Genomic DNA, 24,051 nt, shown 5'->3' on the forward strand with positions numbered 1-24,051 from the left:
AGGCATGAGCCACCATGCCTGGCCAAGAATATCCAATGTTTATGGTGTGCTATGATCCCTCTTAGGGGTAAAAACAATTATTAATATATTTGCTCTAAATTTCCTCCAAGCTACTCCAGGAGTATGATTTGTTGTTCTTTTTTTTTCCTTCTTTTTCTTTTTTTTTTTTTAGACAGAGTCTCACTCTGCCGCCAGGCTGGAGTACAGTGGTGCAATCTCAGCTCACCACAACCTCCACTTCCTGGTTCAAGCGATTCTCCTGCCTCAGCCTCCTGAGTAGCTGGGATTACAGGCATCCACCACCATGCCTGGCTAATTTTTTTTTTGTATTTTTAGAAAAGACAGAGTTTCACCATGTTGGCCAGGCTGGTCTCAAACTCCTGACCTCAAGTGATCTTCCCGCCTTGGCCTTCCAAATTGCTGGGATTACAGGTGTGAGCCACCATGCCCAGCCTCTTTTTTTTCTCAATGTTTTTTCTTTCATATCTAGTCCTGTTGATGATTTGCTGTTCTTAGTTTCCTAATACCCCCATGGAGGAGGATGGGCAGATGTTAGAATTCTTCATGAAACATGTGGGGCAACCCCAGAAGCACAGAACAGTGGAGACTTACCCAAATTCTTCACACTAAACTCTGTAGCCTCCTCCATTAATTTTTGTTACTGAAGGAAGAATCCCAATGACATTATATCATTTTTTAAATGTCGCTTATTATACAGATAATGCAATACTGGCAATAAGGAAAAACATTTTTAAATCACCCTGATCCTACCACCCATCAAATCAACTATTTTGAGCTTTTTCTATGTTGCTTGCAGTGATGATCTGTTTGCATGTATAGTTCTAATTCTGCTTTCTCCCTTATCATACCTTAGGGAGTTTATCCAGCTGCACACTAATTTTCAGAGTTTTAAATGATTACAGTTGCATGGACATGACTAAGTGGGTAAAATCATGCTTTACTTACCCAGTCGCCTTCTGCTGACTGCTAAACAGCATTTGAATGAATATCCTAATGCATGTAACATTCCTTCCCACCCCCACCTTTTTTTTTGAGACAGTGTCTCACTCTGTTGCCAGGCTGGAGTGCAGTGGCACGATCTCAGTTCATTGTAACCTTCGCCTCCTGGGCTCAAGCCATCCTCCCACCTCAGCCTCCCAAGTAGCTGGGACTACAGGTGCATACCACCATGCCCAGCTAATTTTTGTATTTTTTGTAGAGATGGGGTTCTGCCATGCTGCCCAGACTGGTCTTGAACTCCTGAGCTCAAGTGATCCACCTGCCTTGGCCTCCCAGAGTGCCAGAATTACAGGCGTGAGCAACCACGCCTGGTCCCTTCTCTTTTTAAAAAACTAGTTTCCTAGGATAAAATACCAGGACTGGGATTATTGGATCAAAGAGTACGGGTGTTTTTTATGGCTCTTTAGACAGGCTGCCAGGATGCTTTCTGAGAAGCCTGTGTTAATTTACGTTGTCACCTGTAATCTAAGAGTTCAGGGTTCCATCCTGGGTAATACTGCTATTTTCAGTCTTATTTAATAGGCATAAATTATACACTTTTATATTAAGCCATTAAGAGAAGTAGTGTCACACGGCTTTTAAAGAAAATTGATACTAAAATATTTAAAATGTTGTTTTTAGAAATATTAAAACACATTTTCACTGGCACTGTTGCTAGAATAACTATTGCAGGGGCCTCATCCCATTTTTCTATATTCTAATGCAAATGTGCTTCTTAGTAAAATCAAACGTGCTTCTTAGTAAAATCAAATGTGCTTCTTAGTAAAATCAGCAATATTTTATCTAGCTATACAGATAGGAGAAAGGGCTTCTGGATTCTTCTGCCAAGACTTACGGGCCTATGGGCTGGTCCTCTGCGGAAGGGTGTCATGGGAATGAAGGCAGAGTGTCATTCAGCCTGACTCAAGGGGACAGAACAAGGACTGCCATGCAGAAGTCAGGGAAATAGATGCTGAGTCCATTTCCTAACTGACAGGGCTGCCGGGAATGGGAGTATCCAGGGATCGGGAGATAGTGAGCCCTCTGCAGGAAATTCGGGCAGAGCATCAAGGTTATGATAGACAGGACTCCTGTGCCAGGGGTTGGACTGAAATCCTGAGGTTCCCTTTCCTCCATGCCCTGCTTTTCAGGGATAGATGGATGGATGAATAGAGAGACAGAGAGATCGATCAATCGATGGACAGATGAACTGATTAATGATTTTTCTTCACATGGTTTTTGTTTTGTCCTTGAATAGAGCAGTGGGACTTGGGAACAGAACAGCTCTTGCAGGGTGGTGGGGGCAGAAACTAGAAACTGAGGCAGTTGGGGTGTGCGTAGAATCGTGCATGATTTGTGCTCTGATGAGTTTTGGGATTCTTTCAAAACAAAAGAGGGAGGGTTTAAGTTAGAAACTAGTAAAAGGAGCTCCATTTGTGCCAGGAGGTATTAGGCAGGGAGGGAGGGCAAGCAGTGTCTGTGGAGGATATGAGTGGAGGTTTGAAGAAGGGCTACGACTGGGAGAGGGTATTTGGGAGTAAGAAGGTGGCCCCTTTCCCCAGAAAGTGTTTCCTGCTGTAGTTTATTTGGACTTTTATTTCTGAGGAGCCACAGCCCCTTCCCCAGATCTAGGACTGAGCCAGGCCCAGCCAGGCCAGCGGCCATCAGAGGACTGCCTCGCATACAGCTCAGGTGGAGCGTGGATGGCGTTCTCTTCCTCCTGAGGCCTTGGACTGCCAGAGGCCAGGCCTGGGAGAGCCTGGCAACATCCCACCCCATGCCCTTCAGCTTTCATTTGAGGAATTAGAGGCCCCGAGTAGGAGAACTGGCCTTGTCAAGAGCAGACAGTTGGTCTGTGGGGCAGTGTCTTCTCAGGGTTTCTGTGGAGTTGGGAGTGACAGGATTTGAGGAAGAAAAGGGAGACTTTGGTCTTAAGTTATTTGTGTTTTGTGGCCAGAGGCGGCATCCAAGAAGCCTTGCTGAGGGGTTTGGGGGCAGGAAAGCCAGCCCTGGGATCTGGCTGGTGGCTGTGGAGCTGGTTTGAGGGCAGGGAGAGTCAAGGGCTGTGGTCTGGCTGCTGCTGCTCCTGCCTGCTGCCCTCCCCAGCGATGCTGCTTCAGGACTGTCCCCTGCCCCGTGGGGCCCTGACCGAGCTGGTCTTCCTTGCAGAGGACGGAGAGGCTGTGAGCAGCTCCTACGAGTCCTACGATGAAGAGGATGGCAGCAAGGGCAAGTCGGCCCCTTACCAGTGGCCCTCGCCAGAGGCCGGCATCGAGCTGATGCGCGACGCCCGCATCTGCGCCTTCCTGTGGCGCAAGAAGTGGCTGGGACAGTGGGCCAAGCAGCTCTGTGTCATCAAGGACAACAGGCTTCTGGTAGGTCTGCCTCACGTTGTCTTGTCCCCTGGCTCCTCTCCTTGGGGAAGGGGCAGGGACAGGGAAGGAGGGACAGGATGGTCCCTGACCCCAGAGGTTTCGATCTTGTTTGTATCAGGAGATTTGAACTTCTCCCTTATCTGAAATTGTATAGAGGATTTTGTGTGTATGGATGAATGTACTTTTTCTGAATGCCAGAAAGGTCTAGTAGTTTCATCAAGTTCTCAAAGGCGGCTGTGACTACCACCGCCTCCCCCATCCCCATCCCATCCTCCTCTTCTTTGTGAGACAGATACATCTTTCTGTCCCCTGGTCCTTTTTCACATCCTGTCTGCTGGAGTCCAGTCAGGCTCCTCCAGCCCAGCACCAATTCTGGCTACTGTTTTTTGTTGTTTTGTTTTGTTTGTTTGTTGTTGTTTTTGAGACGGAGTCTTGCTCTGTCGCCCAGGCTGCAGTGCAGTGGTGCGATCTTGGCTCACTGCAAGCTCTACCTCCTGGGTTCAAGTGATTCTCCTGCCTCAGCCTCCTGAGTGGCTGGGATTACAGGTGCCCACCACCATGCCTGGCTAATTTCTGTATTTTTAGTAGAGACGGGGTTTCACCATGTTGGTCAGGCTGGACTCAAACTCCGGACTTTGTGATCTGCCTGCCTCAGCCTCCCAAAGTGCTGGGTTTACAGGCGTGAGCCACCGCGCCCGACCCTGCCTACTGTTTTTATCTGTGCAGCATGAGAATGCTAGGTATCTTCTCAGAAGCAACAATATTTTGAATTACTGATTACAAGACCAGACCCAGCAAGGAACCAGATATTACTCTGACAACAGTCCTGTTTCCTGCTATTTTAAATTAAAATTCCCAGTTGCGTGTCCTGATTTGAAATTCCACGGAATTATTATAAACACCTTTTCTTGCCTGGTTACAACAGGCCCTGCTCCGTGCCAATGTTATTTCAAGTAATCCTTTTAAGCAACCCTGTAACCCCATTTTACAAATGGGAAGCCAAGGGGTAAAGTATTTTCTCTGGTAGGGGAAGAGAGTACTTCCTTTCTTTGTTAACACATCATCTTCCTAACTAGGCAGATAAGAAGCTTAGTTTTTGTGCCTTATGGACCCTTTACTCCAGGAGCCAAGCAAGCAATACAGACAGGTGGAGAAACGGTGGAAGTCTGTCCACTTTGGAGAACTGACAGGTGAACACAGAGGATGTATTTTAGGCCCCCCAGGGCCTGGGGCAAGTTTGAGCCTTTTGGATAGCAGCATCCTGGAGCATTCTTGGCTGAGGCCAGTGAGAAGGAGGCTTGAGGGGAGACAGGGACAATCTGATGTGAAGAACAGGAGTTGCTGATATTTGAGGTTAAGGCTCCAGGCCTGCTTCGGGGTGTCCAGCCTCTTAGTCTTGCTGGGTAAAGTCAGGCTCTTGGTGAGTCCTGCAACGTCCAGCGGCCCCTCCTTTGCAGACATCACCTCTGCCCGGCACCCACGGCAAAGTGGTGTATCTTCTCTCTTTCCTTCCAGTGCTACAAATCCTCCAAGGACCACAGCCCTCAGCTGGATGTGAACCTACTGGGCAGCAGTGTCATTCACAAGGAGAAGCAAGTGCGGAAGAAGGAGCACAAGCTGAAGATCACGCCGATGAATGCCGACGTGATTGTGCTGGGCCTGCAGAGCAAGGACCAGGCTGAGCAGTGGCTCAGGGTGAGGGGGACACCGAGCCACTTGGAGGGGTTCCTAGAGTTGTGGCCCCCAGCTTTTCTAAAGGGATGGATGATAGGGTCAGGGGTAGAGGATTTGTGATCCTTCAAGTTTGCAGGGCTTCCTGTGTTCTAAGTGGTAGCAATCTGTCTTCTGCAAATGGGTTACAGCATGCTGCTGCTAGTTCTGAATCCCCAGTACCCTGGACTTGGGTGCAGTTGAAATCCATTTCCCCCTCCTCCTTGTTAAAGAAGAGTACACGTCGCTGCCATTTGCCACATATTTGCCATAGACCAAGGACTGTTAGCAACTTTAGCCCATGTAACCACACTGGGGATGGCTGGGGAATGTTAATGTCCCCATTTTACAGTAGTGGTGATTAAGGCTCAAAGGGTGGAGGTGATGGATCAAAGTCGTCTGCCAAGTGGTGGCAGCATTGGTTCTCAGACCGAGGCCCATCTGACACAGTGCTGTGCCTCCTCCCACCACGAATGCACATGGCCCACTCTGCCCACGCGTCCCCGGGTGTGATGATGAGGCATTTGGGGAGGGGCTTGCCTGCCCCAGGTGAAAGCTGGGCTTGATGCTTCCAGCAGGTGTAAAGTGTGCACCAGGAATGGATCCCCAGTTCCAGAGGGACCTCCAAACCGAGCAGGGACCCTGGTGAGGCCAGTGAGAGCCAGAGCAGCCCTTCCTCTCCTTCCTGCTGTCCCTCCCCTCCTTCCTGCTGCCTCCTCTCCCATCACAACCACTTCAGCCCAGAAGCGTTCTATCCACCTCACACCCCACCCCACTCCACCTGCCACCCAGCTAAACATAACCACCTTGGTGAGCCTGTCAGAAACAGATCTGGACCACCTTGGTAAAACATGACCAAAATGTACCCGCCTGAGGCACTGGTCCACCCCTAGGCTGAGTACCCTAGATTTGGAGCAGGCAGGCTGTTTTTGTAAACCCACTAATTGTTTTGGAAATGCCAGGCCTGTCCTAACCAAGATTCTAGAAGGTGCTGACAGGTGTCTCCATCTTTACTGCAAAGTCTTCAAGTGGTGAAAGACAGTGGTATATAGAAAAAGAAAGGCAACTGCATAGACAGGTTTATGGTTTGGCTTCACAGATCTCCACTTGGGGTGGGGTTCCTGAGACAGCTAACAAGCTCTGAAAGGCCAGCCCTGGGCATTTAAGAGCCAGGGCTCTGAGTTCAAATCCTGGCTTCACCCCTTTTTAGCTGAGTGATTTGGGGCTGGATCCTTTAATGTGCACAAAGTGCTTAGCACTGTGCCTGGTATATACTGAGTGCTCCATGAAACTTGGATAGTACAGGTAAGACCACTGAGGCCCAGAGGGAGTGGGGGGCTTGTCCTGGGCTGCAGAGCTGATTAGGACCCAGAGCTCTGGGCTGTTGGTTTCTTACCCCAGTCTCCTGCCTTACCCACTACACACACACACTCATTTGCACACACACATGCACACATGCAGATTCATGTACACATTTATACACACATGGACAAATGCACACGTATGCACATTTGCATACACATTTTTGCTCATGCATGCATTGCGCATGTGTGTACACACACACACACACACACTCTGCTCTTGCCCCCAGTTCCCTGCTCTGTTCCTCTGACTGCTCAGATCCACTCATCCTCTCCCTGGCCCCTAGCCTCCCTCCCCAAACTCTCACACCCTCTTCCTGAGACCCCTGGCCCCATAGCCTCTGCTGGTGGTTTCAAAGACAAGAACGCTTTCAGAAGGCACAGACTTTCTGTGTCCGGCCTCCACAGAGAGACCGTTTCCCCTGTCCAGATAAGTACAGAGGTGGACTTGGCTGGAAACGCCTGCTCTGAGAAGCCGCCCACTCTTGCGCTTTGGCAGTGGGGGCTGGTCCACCTGTCTGATGGGCTCTCCACCTAGCTGCGTTGGGTTTATGAAGCCCATCGACCTTCTTTGGGCCTCTGTGTCCCAATTCTGCATACTGACACCCATGCCCAGGGTAAGACAGGCATATGACAGTAAACGGGAGATGCTGACTATGGGACGAGGGTCCCGGTAAAGGAAGGCACAAGGCAGGGCTCTTCCCGGGAAGCATGACCCTGCCCCCACCCCACTCCTGAACTCCTCCTGGCTTAGTGGCACTTTCCCTGGGCAGGGGCATCCATGTATTTGGCCCAAGCTAATAGGGATGGTAATCCATGTGCCTGCCCTGTGCTGGGTACTTGACACACAAGCGCTCGCAGCTGGCCCATGGCAAAGGTATTGACCCAGCTTACAGATGCGGTGGCTGAGGCTCGGGCTCAATGTCACACAGGTGCCAACTCTAGTGCCTGTGCTCTTCCTGTGACACTGGGTTGCATATTCGGTGTGGACCACAGTCTCGAACTGGAGTTCTTGGGCTCTTCTGATTTGAAACCCGTTTCCACAAACTACTCTAGGCATAGACTGAAAGAGGGGGATCTTTGAAGTCACTCTAACTAATTCTGCATTTCCAAAGGGCTTCCAGGTGGATAGTGTGTTTCTGGTCGCCCTGGGAGTTCCCCCGGGAAGAAGGGAGTGCCCCTGGCTCAGACTGAGGCAATGCTTTGCCTAGTCAGAGCCACTGCTGACTTTCTGCATCTGCCACCAGCCCAGGCTCTGTTCCTCTGACTGCCCAATCCCACCCATCCTTTTCCGGACCCAGCCTCCCTTCCCAGAGTCTCATGCCCTCTTCCTGAGACCCCTGCCCCATAGCCTCTGCTCGGGGTTTCAAAGACAAGAACGCTTTCAGAAGGCACAGCCTCTCTGTGTCCAGCCTTTACAGAGAGACCCTCTTCCTCCACTGGTCAATGAAGCCAGTGAAGAGGTCCCTTCCCAGAGGAGGGAGGGTGGTGGGTGGGTGGCGGCAGGCGAGTCGGGAGAGCCAGTGGGTGGTTGGAACAAGGCAGTTTGCAGGCCTGCTCCTCAGGCAGCGTGGAGACTCCACAGAGAGTTGCATGACCTCTGAAAAGCCAGAGGACTGTCTAGCAAGGCAGTTGTTCGTCACGCCTGCAACAGAACAGTAGCCCTGCCTGGAATGGTGGCAGGAAAGGGGCTCGCGGAGCCCTGGGCTGGTGGCTGTGGTCATCTTTGGCCTTTGCTGCCAAGGCCCCCCTTGCATGCCCATGAACGTGTGGGACCTGCAGAAAGGAGCCTGAACAACGAGCCCTCCCCACTGCAGCCTGCCCAGCTGGGTCCGAGGCCACATGCAGGCCTTGGGGCTGGGGTAGGGGTGAGTCCTCTTCCTTGGAAATTCATCTTCTCTCTCACCTCCACCCGCTCTCCCCTGACCTGCAGGAGCCCTGGCTTCGGCCTGGCTGTGAGTGCTGGCCAGAGGACCTCAGCCTCTGCTGATGGCTTCCCTCTCGCCTCAGGTCATCCAGGAAGTGAGCGGCCTGCCTTCCGAAGTAGCATCTGAAGGAAACCAGTACACCCCGGATGCCCAGCGCTTTAACTGCCAGAAAGTAAGCCTCTGCCCTGCCTGGAGGGAGAGTCCCCTTCCATGTTTTCTCTGTAAAAATTAAAAGTGTAAAATTGGGAGCTTCGTTTTTATATTTCAGTCCAATTAATAAGAAACACACAATGCTTGAGGCCGGGCAGGGTGGGCTCACGCATGTAATCCCAGCACTTTGGGATTACAGGCTGTCAGGCTGAGGCGGGTGGATCACCTGAGGTCAGGGATTCGAGACCAGCCTGGCCAACATGGTGAAACCCTGTTTCTACTAAAAATATAAAAATTAGCCGGGCGTGGTGGTGGGTGCCTGTAATCCCAGCTACTCGGGAGCCTGAGGCAGGAGAATCGCTTGAACCCAGGAGGCGGAGGTTGCAGTGAGCTGAGATAGCGCCACTGTACTCCAGCCTGTGTGACAGAGGGAGACTCCATCTCAAAAAAAGAAAAAAGAGAAAAAGAAATGTACACTGCTTGGAAAAGAGGAGTAACTCTAGCTTGGCAGGAAGATGGAGGAACGGATACAGACCTAAAATGTTTTCTTGCTTGTAGGTGCTGGGGGTGGGTGGGTGGGGCGACAGGGGGAAGCTTTATTGGAACAAAAGTCACTTTGGCCTGCATTCTTAAGTAGGGAGACTGATTTTATGAGGCACTTCCTTCCCCCTTATTCCTCAGTAGCGCCTCTGGGCTTGGGGCACTGTCTCAAGGCTGACTGCAACCAAAGGGCTGTAGTCCTCATTTGCATGGTGCTTGCGGGGAGCTTTAGGCTTAAAGGTCAAGGCTGAAAAAGTTGAATTAGGTTCTGGCCAAAAGGAGGATTGTCATCTGTGGGGTCACATTTCCTGTCCCTGAGCACCTGCAGGTAGGTGTCCTGAAGCGTCGGCACACGCAGAACAGCCAGAATGTCACTGTGGCTCCTCTTGGGGTCCCCACCCCAGCAGGGAGGAAAGCAAGAGGCACACAGAGGGCTCGAGCAGAAAGGAGGCCACTTACTCTCCAGAAGGCACGGGTCATCCCACACGGAGAAATAGCCCACAGTCCTTCCAGATTCCAGAGTGACTCAGGAGGGGCCATTTTTCATTGTCTCATTTGTTCCTTGGCCACTGACAAGAAAACAAAAGTTGGAACGAATATGGGTTTTCTTCAAAGACTTGGCATGCAGTGCTTCCCTGGCCAGGGACTGCTGGCCCTGGACCCTGCCTAAGGCCAGTCCTGTTGCTTGGGAGACTGTCAGCTTGTTTTCTAGAGGTCTGGAGTCAGTGACTCTCTCAACGCAGCTTGATTGGAATATTCTGAGGGTTTCATGTTCTAACAGTAGCAGCAGCTACACTTTTCTAGGGATCATCTTGAGTCCCCAACACCCCTGTGAGCAGACAGGGATGTCATCCCTATGTGACACATGCAGAGTGAGGCTCAGAGAGGCTCATTTAACTCGGGCACCGGCCTGGCAGCAGAATGCTCCAGCCAGGACTCAGATCACATGGTCTGCTCCTGTGCAGACGAACCAGCTCACGTTGCTAGAACAGTCAGCTCTCAAAAGACTTCTTCACACTCTCAGTATGAGTGGTTTCTAGCTTGACAGTTAACGTCATCGGGGACGCAGACTCTAATGCCACCCCTGAGCAGCCTGCTCGCCCTGCCCACTGGCTACAGGGTCACTGTCACATCAGGTTGAGCAGCCATTTAGAAGGTGGGCCAATGTCCTACCAGTGACCTGGATTCTGCCATTTAGGTGGCCGGCAGGGGTTTGCTCAGCTGCCTTCTGGCATACAACCAAGAGCCATCTATTATTTTCCCTTAAACTGTGGTCTCCAAGGTAACTGTTTCCAGCCAGTGATCCCCATTCATGTCTCTTTTGTCCATAGCCAGATATAGCTGAGAAGTACTTGTCAGCTTCAGAGTATGGGAGCTCCGTGGATGGCCACCCTGAGGTCCCAGAAACCAAAGACGGTAACATCGTGTGGTTGGGAGGGGAATGGTGTCCCAGGCTGTGAGGCTGGGCTGTCAGGCTCAGCCCTAATGGGTTTTAGCAGCTGATTCTAACATGGCCTCCCATTAATAAACCACTCGGAAATATTGCTGATAGATCCAGGAAAAAGGGAGACTCAGCCAAATTGAAGTTAAGCTTCATGAAATGCTGGGGATAGAATGTTCTTCCATCTCTTCTTGTTTGCTAACCCTATTTCAAATCTCTTTGAGCCAGTAGTGTGTAAAGATTCTCAAGTAGTTGCATATTCTATAAGAAGTCTATGTACCCGTCTTGAGTGTGTGACTTTAAGGACACCTGACTCTGGCCTGCGGGTCCTGGTTTGGGGAGATGTGTGTGTGTGTGTGCATATGTGTGCGCATAGTAGCGGGGAGGGATGGGTGGATGGAGTGGAAATGGGTTTGCTATGTTTTCCATCTCTCGTGGGCACATGGGTGGACCACGTGCAATACGAATTGCTTTCTGTCTCATCTTGACAGTCAAGAAGAAATGTTCTGCTGGCCTCAAACTGAGCAACCTAATGAATCTGGGCAGGAAGAAATCCACCTCACTGGAGCCTGTGGAGAGGTCCCTCGAGACGTCCAGTAAGAATTGTAGCTACCTCCGGGACCACAGGCTCATTCCCTGGGCTGGAACCTGCAGGAAGGCAAGCTCAGACAGTGAAGGCAGGGGGTTTTAGGTCTTCCGTAAACATCTCTAGGGATGGAGAGCCTGCAGTCCTTAGGTTCCCGTCTGTTGTTACTGCAGGCAGTTCTTTATGCCCGATCCAACTCTCTTGCTGCAATGTTGGGGACTTTGTGGAAGTGAAGGGTAACTGATTGGTGTCCTCCTAGTATTCTTTTAAAAATGATGTTCATTTGATCTATATTCACGGGGTATAGGTTAAAAGGGGACCAAGCAGAAGGATGGCAGGCACAGTACTGAGAGCTCACAGCCTGCCTGGGGGAGGTGATGATTTTATACCCACAAGCACGCACTGTGCCATCTTCGTAGCTATCAGGACTCAGGGACAGAGAGAACTTTTCTTGCCCTGTGGTCAGAGATAGCTTTGTGGACCTGAGCCTTGAGGGGCATGTAGGAGTGGAATGGGCTGGAATGATGCCTGTGGACAGGAGCAATGACTCTGAAATGGGAACAACCGAGACTATGAAGGGGACAGTGAGAACCCTGTACTGGTTCAGAGGGTATGGGTGCAGGTAGGCTCTTGGAGGTCATCTCTACAGCCTTCGCTCATACTTGCGGAAACTGAGGTTAGGAGGAGCGATAAGCCTTTCTTGGGAAATATCTTGGGATGGGACTGGTATCTTGATCCCCAAGCTGGTCCCACATTGGGGATCATCCTTCCAGGGGCCTGAAGCCCATTATTGTCCCATCTCTGGGTTCCCTTCCTGAGTCCCAGTTGAGTTTTCTTGTGTTTTGAGGCTGGCAGGGTGGTGGGGGTGGGCTAGGAGGTGTGTCTTTGCATTCTCCTGCTTCTCCAGCCAGGGTGCCAGGCAGTGGCCTCAGGGGGCATGATGTTTGGCCTGGGAGCTCGGTCCCTGTGAGTCACTGTTTAAGAGATGTGGCTGGGTGATTGCTGGATGTCTACTCAGCAGTAAAGCATGCTCCCTGCGGCTAGGGGAGGGCTGAGAGAGAACACAGCTGCTCTCCTTCCCAGGACTGGGGGTGCTTAACAGATCTGAGATCCCACCTCTCATGATCCAAAGTTATCTTGGGTACAGAGGATTGTGATGGGTGTGTGTGGCATCTCAGTCCTGGTCCCTAATTCTTCCACTTTGTGTTAATGTGGCTTGGCGATATGCATGATCCCCACTGTGTGTCTGGCACTGGGCCAGGCAGGAAGGTAGCTGTGCACTTTCGCCCTATTGCCTGGTTCAGCCAGCCAAAGCTCAGGGCAGCTTCCAATCCCTTAGGACAGGGAAGGTGTCTGATGGGTTCTAAAGCTGAGATTCTGGGGGACTCTAAGGAAGCCCGGAGGCAGTGCCAGCCCAGGACACACCTAGACACCCAGCCCTCCTGCCCCTGCATCCCCTCCTGCCCCCAAGTCCCCTCCTGCCCTTGCATCCCCTCCTGCACCCGTGTCCCCTCCTGGATCTGTATCCCCTCCTGCAGCCCTGACCTCTCCTGCATCTGCATCCCCTTCTGCATCTGCGTCCCCTTCTGCATCTGCGTCCCCTCCTGCATCTGCGTCCCCTCCTGCAGCCCCGACCCATCCTGTACCTGCACTCCCTCCTGCATCTGCATCTCCTGCAGCCCCGCTCCCTCCTGCAGCCCCGCTCCCTCCTGCAGCCCCGCTCCCTCCTGCAGCCCCGTCCCCTCCTGCACCTGCATCCCCTCCTGCATGTGCATCCCCTCCTGCACCTGCATCCCCTCCTGCATCTGCATCCCCTCCTGCACCTGCATCTCCTTCTGCAGCCCCGTCCCCTCCTGCAGCCCCGTCCCCTCCTGCACCTACATCCCCTCCTGCATCTGCATCTCCTTCTGCAGCGCTGTCCCCTCCTGCAGCCCCGCTCCCTCCTGCAGCCCCGCTCCCTCCTGCAGCCCCGCTCCCTCCTGCAGCCCCGTCCCCTCCTGCATCTGCATCCCCTCCCGCGTCCACGTCCCCTCCCGCGTCTGCGTCCCCTCCCGCATCTGCGTCCCCTCCCGCATCCGCGTCCCCTCCCGCAGCCCCGACCCATCCTGTACCTGCACCCCCTCCTGCATCTGCATCTCCTCCTGCAGCCCCGCTCCCTCCTGCAGCCCCGTCCCCTCCTGCAGCCCCGTCCCCTCCTGCAGCCCCGTCCCCTCCTGCTCCTGCGTCCCCTCCTGCACCTTCGTCCCCTCCTGCACCTGCGTCCCCTCCTGTACCTGCGTCCCCTCCTGCACCTGCGTCCCCTCCTGCATCTGCGTCCCCTCCTGCATCTGCATCTCCTTCTGCAGCCCTCCCTCCTGCAGCCCCGTCCCCTCCTGCAGCCCCGTCCCCTCCTGCACCTGCATCCCCTCCTGCACCTGCGTCCCCTCCTGCACCTGCGTCCCCTCCTGCACCTGCGTCCCCTCCTGCACCCCCGTCCCCTCCTGCACCCGCATCCCCTCCTGCACCTGCATCCCCTCCTGCACCTGCATCCCCTCCTGCACCTGCATCTCCTCCTGCAGCCCCATCCCCTCCTGCACCTACATCCCCTCCTGCATCAGCATCTCCTTCTGCAGCACCGTCCCCTCCTGCAGCCCTGCTCCCTCCTGCAGCCCCGCTCCCTCCTGCAGCCCCATCCCCTCCTGCAGCCCTATCCCCTCCTGCATCTGCGTCCCCTCCCCATCCGCGTCCCCTCCCGCATCCGCGTCCCCTCCCGCATCCACGTCCCCTCCCGCAGCCCCGCCCCCGCCATCTGTATGCCCTACCGCAGCCCCGCCCCTCCTGCATCTGCGTCCCCTCTGCAGCCCTGCCCCTCCTGCAGCCCTGTCCCCTCCTGCAGCCCTGTCCCCTCCTGCATCTGCACTTCCTCCTGCAGGTTACCTGAACGTGCTGGTGAACAGCCAGTGGAAGTCTCGCTGGTGCTCTGTCAGGGACAATCACCTGCACTTCTACCAGGACCGGAATCGGAGCAAGGTGGCCCAGCAACCCCTCAGCCTGGTGGGCTGCGAGGTGGTCCCAGATCCCAGCCCCGACCACCTCTACTCCTTCCGCATCCTCCACAAGGGCGAGGAGCTGGCCAAGCTTGAGGTACCGCCGGCCTGCAGGGGGAGCAGGGCCAGCCAGGGTGTGGCGATGGTGGCTGTTTGCTGCCAGTCTCCAGGACTGTAATCCTACTAAGGGAGAATCAGTGTCCCCGCGTGTTATTTTTACTTCGTTTGCCTGAGATTGTTTGCATTTTTAAAAATTTCCATTCCTTTTCTGACCTCAGAGTGGTTGCGTCGTAAGAGTGGAACCATGCGCTACTTCCTGCACTTAGGGCAGGAGGAGTATTTTTAGTTCCCCGAGCTACTGGAAAAGCTGCTGGGGATTCAAAGTGGGTGTTGTTTTGTTTGGGTATCACCAGCTGGGAGAGCTTCTAGGCCCAGTACGTAAAAACCACACTGTTAGAGCTTATCTGGGGGAAAAAATCCGCTTTGTGATACAATTGCATTCCTCTCACTCCCCATCCTCCGTTTGATGTGATGTTACATTTACAAAAATAAGAAGTGACATAATGCCTTGCAAGCTGCGGCAGGCGGAGATCGAGTCCCTTCCACGCATGGAAGCACACACTTGCGCGTGAATGCCCGTTCACTTAGTCTTTGATGAGGAGGTCCTCATCCAAACTTTGCTCCAATCCTGCCCTCTGGTGGCTGAAAGACCCACATCGCAATTGCTTCCCAGGGTCCAGCTTGTAGCTTATATTCATCCATTCAGAGGTTCCCCATCAACAAATATCTCCTCAGCACAGGAATATGGTGGACAAGAGCGATGTGGGCTCCCTGTCCTTGTGGCACTTACATCCTAGTTTGGGAGTGTGATGTTATTGAGCAAATTACCCAGCCAATCGCTGAGCTACAATGGCTGGAAAGAAGTGGGGAGGGTGCTATAGATTTGTACTGGTGGCTGGGTGACAGGCTGGAGGGGAAGGGACAGGGCTTGATCCTAGGAGCAACGGAGCCCTGATGGCTTTCAGGGGAGGGTGGCAAGCTCAGATTGGGGTTTTGAGATGTTTCTTCCAGCTACTGGGGTGGGAGTGGATGGGAGGGGGCAAGAAGGGACGTGTTAGGAAGCTGTCACAGCTGTCCAGGGCAGAGATGCAGCCTGGACTAGGGGAGGCCCATGAAAAGCTGTATTTAGAATCCAGTTGAAACTAAGTGGGGGCAGGGCGTGATGACCCATGCCTGTAACCCCAGCACTTTGGGAGGCTGAGGCGGGCGGATCACCTGAGGTCAGGAGTTTGAAACCAGCCTGGCCAACATGGTGAAACCCTGTCTCTACTGAAATACAAAGATTAGCTGGGTGTGGTGGTGGTCACCTGTAGTCCCAGCTACTTGGGAGGCTGACACAGGAGAATTGCTTGAAGCTGGGAGGCAGAGGCTGCAGTGAGCCAAGATCCCACCACTGCACTCCAGCCTGGGTGACAGAACAAGATTCTGTCTTAAAAAAAAAAAAAAAAAAAAAAAAACTGGGAAAAGGAAACAAACTGTCAAATTCTGCTCATCATGGCCTCTTTGATGAAGAGAATGTAGCAGCAAATGTGATGGAGCTATGGGTTATACCAAAGGGGGCTGATTTTCCTCATGAAAATAAACCTATAGCTTTGATTAAATGGGCAGTTTTCCTCATTATAAAGGTAAGAAACAATGTGGACATTTTAATTGAGGCACCTAGTGGATGAATTTGATTAGAATGCATTGTCCCCTGGGAAAAAAAAAAAAACCAAATTCACTGGGATTTTGATCACGATTTAGCAGCTGAGCTAGTGTAAGGCATTTAAAAGATGTCCCGACTTTACTGAAGCCACGAACAAAAATAAATTTGAATGTTGTTATTTTTGGGGGATCCAGGAAGTCTTGTTGTATATGGGATTAGGGGGATGACATGCATTGTTCATAAAATACAAGTGTCAACTTAAAAGACATACAACTTAAAAATCATTTTAAAAACTATTAACAGTTGGTCACTAACAATTTTTAATAGCGACCACCTGGTGATGTTTTCACCTCCTAGAAACACAATGTATATACATCTCACATGGCCCTTGGGACAAAAGTCCACAGCATTATTGAGGTGGCATCAAGATGTCACTGACAGGAAATATTATCTGGGGCCACTGGGGGGTGGGATAGGCTGGTGAACAGGAGGAGCACAGCCCCGGGCTGTTACAGAGGCTTTCGTGGGCAGGCTCTGGGGTAGGGGTACGGTCATGGCCTGGTGGGGAGGGGCTGGCATCAGGCAGCACTGCCCGGCCCTGCTCATGTCTCTCTCGGCCTCGTTCCAGGCCAAGTCTTCCGAGGAAATGGGCCACTGGCTGGGTCTCTTGCTCTCCGAGTCAGGCTCCAAGACAGACCCAGAAGAGTTCACCTACGACTATGTGGATGCTGATAGGGTTTCCTGTATTGTGAGTGCGGCCAAAAACTCTCTCTTGTGAGTAATTTGGGCCCTTCCTCTGTACACTGTCTTATTCCTGGCCATGCTGTAGGCCCTGGGTCAGAGTCAGGGGCAGCAGGGAGCACAGGGTCCCACCCCACTCTGCCCACCAGCAGGAAGATGTGAAGCCAAGGAGTGGCCCTCAGGGAGGCCTGGCCAAGAGCCAGGAGCTGAGCTAAGAGCAAGGAGCCGAGCCAGGCTTTGGGCCCCGGGGGCGGCTTTGGCGTCCTCGGAGGCAGTTAGATTCTCCAGCTCCTCCAGGCAGAGCTGTCACCTTTCCTGACCTCCTCCTTGTCCTTCCAGTGAATCCCTCACTGGGTCTCCAGCACACCCTGGAGAAAAGCAGGTCAGGGGGTAGTGCTTCTGTTTCCAGATGAGCAAACTGGGGCTGAGGGAGAGGCCTTCTCTGGTCAGGGTGGTAGAGCCAGTCTCGTGGAAGCCGGCCGAGCCACTGAAACACAATCAGTTTTCTCATGGACCAAACAGGGACAGTGTCTGGCCTGCGCCACCCCAAGTGTATGGTGAAGATGAAATGAGAAGGGGTTTTTTGTTGTGGTTCCTGGAAGGAGATCCTAGAAGGGAGGAATCGGGGAGAAGATGGCAAAGGGGTCCTAAGATGAGGCGTATGGGCAAGGGAAGGTTGTCTTTCTGGGAGGAAAATCTTGAACCAAGAATTCCAGGAGGAAGGCACTGGTAAAAGAGGGAGGAGGTGCCCTCAGATCCACGGAGGTGAGTGTCAGCCCCCAGATCTCTTGTGTGGCCACCACTTTCACGGCAGCCACTCATCACTGGGAATCCTGAGTCTGGTGCTTTCGCCGCCCTGCCCCGGCTGCTTCATGCATGCCACCTTGCCCTGTTTCCAGACTGATGCAGAGAAAGTTCTCAGAGCCCAACACTTACATCGATGGCCTGCCTAGCCAGGACCTCCAGGAGGAGCTGTATGATGACGTGGAACTGTCGGAGCTCACAGCTGCGGTAAGGACCCGGCCAGGCAGCGGCCTGGGGCTCTCCAGCCCTCCTCCTACAAACCTCAATGCCTGGATGCCAGAGATCATTAGAGTATCCCTGAGATGAGTGGGTTCTGAGTCACCTACCAGGCCATTAGCGCAGACACCTAAGCGCAACAAGGCTGTCTCCTATATGTGAGGCTGTGCAGTTTGCTAGATGAAACACCGGTGAACCACTCTGGTCAGGGCTAGGAGTGGGTGGTGGGATTGGGAGTGGAGGCACCAGTAGGCTTCCAGGTCCAAATCGATTGTTGAGTGGGATGATCACACCGATGGCAGCTTCCATGTGCTGGGCACTGAACCCTGTGCTGAGCTGAGGACCTCTTGCAGATGATCTCCTTGAATCTTAATCACCTTTTGGGAAGGTGCTGCTCTTTTCCTCTTTACAGATGAGGAAATAAGGTTCAGGGAAGTTAAGTGCTCTGTCTGGGTCTTCCACCTCGAGTGACATATCTAGGACTTAACCAGTGGGCTCCCCCCAGGAGGGAGGGAGATCTCTTGGGAACACTGTGAGGTGGGCACCAGAGCTGTGAGGCAGGGCTGGTGCCCCCTCCACAGCTGAGGGAGTAGAGGTAATGGTGAATGCCCCAGACTCACTCTTTTCTGCAGGTGGAGCCTACCGAGGAAGCCACCCCTGTTGCGGATGACCCAAATGAGAGAGAATCTGACCGAGTGTACCTGGACCTCACACCTGTCAAGTCTTTTCTGCACGGCCCCAGCAGTGCACAGGCCCAGGCCTCCTCCCCGACGTTGTCCTGCCTGGACAATGCGACCGAGGCCCTCCCTGCAGACCCAGGCCCAGGTCCCACCCCAGATGAGCCCTGCGTAAAGAAGTGTCCAGAGAATCTGGGAGAACAGGTACAGGCCCTCCCCTGCAGGACAGCCAGACCACCTTCCCATGCCCCTTCAGTCAGCTGAGTCAGGTCTGCTTTCCCCCAAAGCAGCTGGAGAGTTTGGAGCCAGAGGAGGCTTCCCTGAGAATCACCACCATCAAAATCCAGACTGAACAGCAGAGAATCTCTTTCCCACCAAGCTGCCCGGAGGCCGTGGTGGCCACCTCACCTGGTGCCAGCCCACCTGTGAAGGACAGGTTGCGCGTGACCAGTGCAGGTACTTGTGCTTGGAGAAGTTAGCCCGATTCCATCTGTATTAGTCAGGGTTCTCTAGAGGGACAAAACTAATAGGATAGATGCATATATGAAAGGGCGTTTATTAAGGAGAATTGACTCACACGTTCACAAGGTCAAGTCCCACAATAGGCCTTCTGCAAGTTGAGGAGCAAGGAAGCCAGTGGTGGATCAGTCTGAGTCCCAAAACTTCAAAAGTAGGGAAGCTGACAGTGCAGCCTTCAGTCTGTGGCCAAAGGCCTGAGAGCCCCTGGCAAACCACTGGTGTAGGTCCAAGAGTCCAAAAGCTAAAGAACTTGGAGTCTGATGTTCAAGGGCCAGGAAGCATCCAGCATGGGAGAAAGATGAAGGCTGGGGAAGACTCAGCAAGTCAAGTCCTTCCGCGTTCTTCTGCCTGCTTTATTCTAGCCACGCTGCCAGCTGATTAGGTGGTGCCCACCCAGACTGAGAGCTGGTCTGCCTCTCCCAGTCCACTGATTCAAATGTTAATCTCCTTTGGCAACACCCTCACAGACACACCCAGCAACAATACTTTGCATCCTTCAATCCAATCAAGTTGACACTCAATATTAACCATCACACCATTCTTCTCAGATTAGGAAACAAGTTCAGAGAGGTGGAGGGACCTGTCCAGGTCTGGCATCCAGCCTAGCAGGGCTTTGTGCCAAAGCCCCAGGTTCTATCTGAGCCTGGGGAGTAGACTGGGGACAGCCCTCATGATCCAGCTGTGCTGACCTGGGGCTTCCCTCTCTGGGTCTGTAGAGATCAAGCTTGGCAAGAATCGGACAGAAGCTGAGGTGAAGCGGTACACAGAGGAGAAGGAGAGGCTTGAAAAGAAGAAGGAAGAAATCCGGGGACACCTGGCTCAGCTCCGGAAAGAGAAACGAGAGCTAAAGGAAACCCTACTGAAATGCACAGGTAAGGGAACCCCCAGTGGGGAGGGACCCTCAGCTCAGAGGGCTGTGTAGGCTTAACTTTTTGGCGGAAGATCTGGCTGTCACCTGCCTTCCCAATCAGTGGGCCCTGGCCCCTTCAACCCTTGGCCTGGGTGGGTGCTCCCTTGTGTGTCCTTTGTTCCAATCCTGTCTGAAAGGTCATTCTCCTGGACACAGAGAGAAAGCCTCTGACGGAACATCAATAGGACCAGCAGGTCATCATAAAAGCTAGTTATAGGAGGAAGTTTTATAGGATTATGCATAGGCCGTGTTTTATTGTCACTTAAGTGCATATTCCTTGGCCCATCTTTTGAGGACCTGGCACTGCAGTTTTTTTGAGCTCTGGTCAGCTGACTGGAGTCTCATGTCATCCTTCATGCGTTACCTACACCTGTTAACGCATCAGCCTTCATTTCTTTAAAGTCAACAAAAACGTAAGATACGTGTCAAGAAGTCTTTCTAGATTATCTTCCACATCACACTCATATCATTTGACAGCTGTTTCCTGGCAATCTGCTGCATTTAAAATTTCAAAATTAAAAAAATATTGAGATGGGGTCTTGCAGTGTTGCCCAGGCTGGTCTAGAGCTCCTGAGCCCAAGGGACACCTGCCTTGGCCTCCCAAAGTGCTGGGATTACAGGTGTGAGCCACCATTCCCAGCTGCAACCTGCCTCGTCCTCTTCTAGAACCTTTCCAAAGTATTTGACTTAGTTTTCATGGAGTAACTTTGTGCTTATTTAAATTGTAGAGGTGTATGAACAAGCAAGAGCAGCAGTGCAGGTTTGAGGACAAACTCAGCTGACTGGTGAGGGAAGGTCTTGAGGGTGCAAAGTCACCCACTGGCTTTTTTTCTTTTGAGACAGTCTTGCTCTGTTGCCCAGGCTGGAGTGCAGTGGTGTGATCTTGGGTCACTGCAACCTCTGCCTCCCGGGTTCAAGCGATTCTCCTGTCTCAACCTCCTGAGTAGCTGGGATTACAGGCACCCGCCACCATGTCCAGCTAATTTTTGTATTTTTAGTAGAGATGGGGGTTTCACCATGTTGGCCAGGATGGTCTCAAACTGGCCTCAAGTGATCTGCCTGCCTCAGCCTCCCAAAGTACTGGGATTATACAGGCATGAACCACCACACCCAGCTTGAACTGTATTTTTTTAAACTCCCAATCTTCAAAACATTATTAGTATACGTTTTCTTTTCCTTCCCTCTTTAGAGATGGTCCTTCAATAGCATCTGTGAATTTTTCTTAAACAGTGGCCCTGTGCTCAGGACTCTATGTGGTACATATGTGACACCATCCTTTCCTCCAGCTGTGAGCTTCCAAGATACAGGCCCTAGGCATCATTTCATGGTGTGGCAGCATCAACCTGAGAGGTCCAGGGTTAAGAGGAGGAGCCAGGGCTGAGGACTCCTGCTCTGTTAGGCCTAGGGAAGCCAGAGGATTGAGGGAACTCGGCGGGGCAGGTCAAGCTGCCCAGCCCTCCTCCACGGGCCATGAATAAAGCCCCTCACCCTTTTGGATCACTGTCAAAACAACCAAGAGTCTCTGAGAACCTACAAGAATGGACTTAGGCCTCAGACTCATGCCCTTTAGTGAAGCCAGAGCTCTCCTCCCCAGGAGCCTCCCAGCCTTTGCAGAATGCTAGCTAGAGCAGGCCTCCAGGCTGCCCTGGCATACAGGCCCCTCCTGGCTCTAAGTGTTGGGGCCAGACCTGTGGTCCCTCTTGGGTGGTGGGGTATGTAGATCCTGCCTCCACTCAGCAGGGCTCCCTGGCCTGGGCTGAGATGCTGTTCTCTGACGCCTGCATAATTCTCTCTCCAGACAAGGAAGTCCTGGCCAGCCTGGAGCAGAAGCTGAAGGAAATTGACGAGGAGTGCCGGGGCGAGGAGAGCAGGCGTGTGGACCTGGAGCTCAGCATCATGGAGGTGAAGGACAACCTGAAGAAGGCTGAGGCAGGGCCTGTGACGTTAGGCACCACCGTGGACACCACCCACTTGGAGAACGTGAGCCCCCGTGTAAGTGCTAGAGCCAAGGCCTCTGGGCTGCTTGCAGGGCTCCCTGGACATGGGTTGGGGCAGGTGGGTCACATCTCCCTCCCTTTGACTCAGCCCTTGCTCTCCTCCTGTAACCATAGCCCAAAGCTGTCACACCCGCCTCTGCCCCAGACTGTACCCCAGTCAACTCTGCAACCACACTCAAGAACAGGCCTCTCTCGGTCATGGTCACAGGCAAAGGCACTGTCCTCCAGAAAGCCAAGGTAAGCAGTGACTCCCAGCCTCCCTTGGGGCCAGTAGAACTGTCACTAAGGTAGGGGCCCATCTTCTGACCCAGGTGGTGCTTTGTGGCTTTTGGCACCAGCTCTGAGCAAGGGCTTGGCATTCACCAAGGAGGGGCAGTGGCTTTGCTGTGCCTTCGGCTCAGTCTCTGGCACTGACCAACCAGAAAGGTGCCTGCACTTGGTTCAAGTGTCCTTCCCCGTGAGCTTGGGGATGCTTCAGTTCTTGCCCTCCACACAGTTATGGGTAGATTCCAGGGGGACAGCTGCAGCTCAGGGACAGATTATGACTGAGTTTTCAAACCAAAAAGTCAGTGACTCCACAGGACTTCTACCATTAAAACTAAAGAAACAGACTCACATAGGTGGTTTGAATTGCCCAAAGTTGCCCACCCAACTAGTGGCAAAATTCTCAGCAAGTTGTGAATGAGGAATCCATGCTATGATGGGGTTTCTCCCTGATGGCTAGTCAAAAAGTATCATTAATCATTTACTCATTTGTACACTAAAGAACATGCCTAGGGCTGCCTTTGCTTTTGGAAAATTCTGCTCTTTATTCCTATCCTCCTTACCTGCTGGAGATATTTGGAAGTCCCACAACAATGGCTAGCCAATAAATCCATGCAAGCATCTGAACCTCCATTCCCTTGTTGCTGTGAGAGACATCACTTATAGGCACTCGCTGTTGTGCCACAGTCTCAAAATCTCTGAATAGGCACTCTAAGCAGTGATGAACACACAGGGTTGGAAACATTTGTCACCTCTATGCCTAAAATAGTTTTTCTCACATTTTTTCCATGTATATCAAGGTTGTTACAGTGGATATCTAACTATCTTTTTGTGGGGGGTGGGTGCTGGTATTTGAATGGTACCCTAGGAATGGGAGAAGAAAGGAGCAAGTTAGAAAACAAGCTTCATCTAAAGACTCTCATGTCAATGTGAACCTTGGTGACAATCCTGCTTTGTTAAAGCAAAAACTCTGCGAAAGGGTGAGTCTGTTTAGAAGAAAAAGCAAAGACTGAGGTACTGTGAATGGAGAGCTTTGGCTAAGAGGAGGCTCTGTCCCTTTTCAGAGCCAAAGGAAATAATACAACAAAAAGGAGGCTTCTTTGGAGACCTAAGTCTATTGGATGTAAACAAGATGTTGTATTTAGGGATGTTCTGTGTTTCTTTCTTTTTTCAAGTTGTCATCAATTGCTTTACTAAGATTTTTAAATAGTGAAAACCTCGTGTTTAGACTTTGGTGGAAGATGAATCAAGGGAGCAGGGCCCTGTCTTATGGGTCACGTGGCTTTGGTGAGTGAGAAGACCTAAACTCCTGGCCATCATCTCTTATCCAATACTTAGCCGTTGGGGATTAAACCATCCTTGCCTTCAATTCTCTCCAATATTACCAGGCCCAACTCAGTCTTCAGTGATTTTAAACAGCATTGACATCATCTGTAAAACCATCTATGACATGAGTTTTGAGAAACAATAATGGGGGAAAATATTTGGGACCAAGCTGAAGCACTGATCCCACTAAGTTAAAGACTTCTTTCCAGTCCAAGGCAGGCCTGAATCAACTGTCTTTAAATAAAATTTTAAGTGATGCTGTATTATATATAGGAAAAAAATGCTTAAAATCCTGTCATTTAGAACAGTGAAAAGTATCTTTTGAGATTAAACTGACTGACTCTTTACTGTAGGGGAAAAAAAATTACTGTGTTTACAGATTCATTGCTGTGGTCGGGCCATTTTTAAGGGACGAGTTATTTAATATAAATAGTCCTTGATTTTAAGTTCTGTTTAATGTTCATTCCCCTTCCAAGAACAAAGTGGTGATTTTTGGTTAGGGTGATCGCCCTCTTAAAATTGGCAGTGCTGTTCCTTGTGCTGCCCCTGTCTTTTCCTCTGATGGCATTTTTTTTTTTTTTTTAACACAGGTTGAAACATTTCATCTATTATCTCTGCCTCATTTCTGAAGGGTTGTGTATCAGTTCTTTAACACTTGTTCCTGAGAACTAAAGGTCTTTTTTATTCTTATTTCCTCTCTCATAACATTTGGTGACCTTTTACCAAGTGGTGAGTTAGGTTTTTTAAAATAAAATGTTCATTGTATTTGAAGTTTT

The 24,051-nt window shown here is 51.8% G+C and overlaps 1 protein-coding gene across 12 annotated transcripts in view; it reads left to right on the plus strand.

Moving 5' to 3' along the window:
• The window catches only part of AFAP1L2 (actin filament associated protein 1 like 2), a 109,363-nt gene extending 85,317 nt beyond the window's left edge, over nt 1-24,046 (plus strand). For 4 of the 12 annotated variants that reach the window (XM_030806748.1, XM_030806782.1, XM_030806798.1 and 1 more), the window contains 14 exons: nt 3,169-3,374; nt 4,890-5,069; nt 8,456-8,545; nt 10,395-10,479; nt 10,996-11,100; nt 14,002-14,213; nt 16,450-16,595; nt 17,462-17,573; nt 18,215-18,463; nt 18,547-18,715; nt 19,495-19,650; nt 21,487-21,680; nt 21,800-21,922; nt 22,818-24,046. In XM_030806748.1, coding sequence (XP_030662608.1) covers nt 3,169-3,374; nt 4,890-5,069; nt 8,456-8,545; nt 10,395-10,479; nt 10,996-11,100; nt 14,002-14,213; nt 16,450-16,595; nt 17,462-17,573; nt 18,215-18,463; nt 18,547-18,715; nt 19,495-19,650; nt 21,487-21,680; nt 21,800-21,922; nt 22,818-22,844 — 2,054 coding nt within the window. In that variant the 3' untranslated portion in view covers nt 22,845-24,046. Of the gene's footprint in view, nt 1-3,168; nt 3,375-4,889; nt 5,070-8,455; nt 8,546-10,394; nt 10,480-10,995; nt 11,101-14,001; nt 14,214-16,449; nt 16,596-17,461; nt 17,574-18,214; nt 18,464-18,546; nt 18,716-19,494; nt 19,651-21,486; nt 21,681-21,799 lie in introns of all 12 variants that reach the window. The other 8 variants (XM_030806778.1, XM_030806758.1, XM_030806742.1 and 5 more) reach the window with 3 other exon arrangements.
• The last annotated feature ends 5 nt before the right edge of the window (nt 24,047-24,051 follow it).

The sequence above is a fragment of the Nomascus leucogenys genome, chromosome 3, assembly GCF_006542625.1.
Source record: "Nomascus leucogenys isolate Asia chromosome 3, Asia_NLE_v1, whole genome shotgun sequence".
Taxonomy (NCBI): Eukaryota; Metazoa; Chordata; class Mammalia; order Primates; family Hylobatidae; genus Nomascus; species Nomascus leucogenys.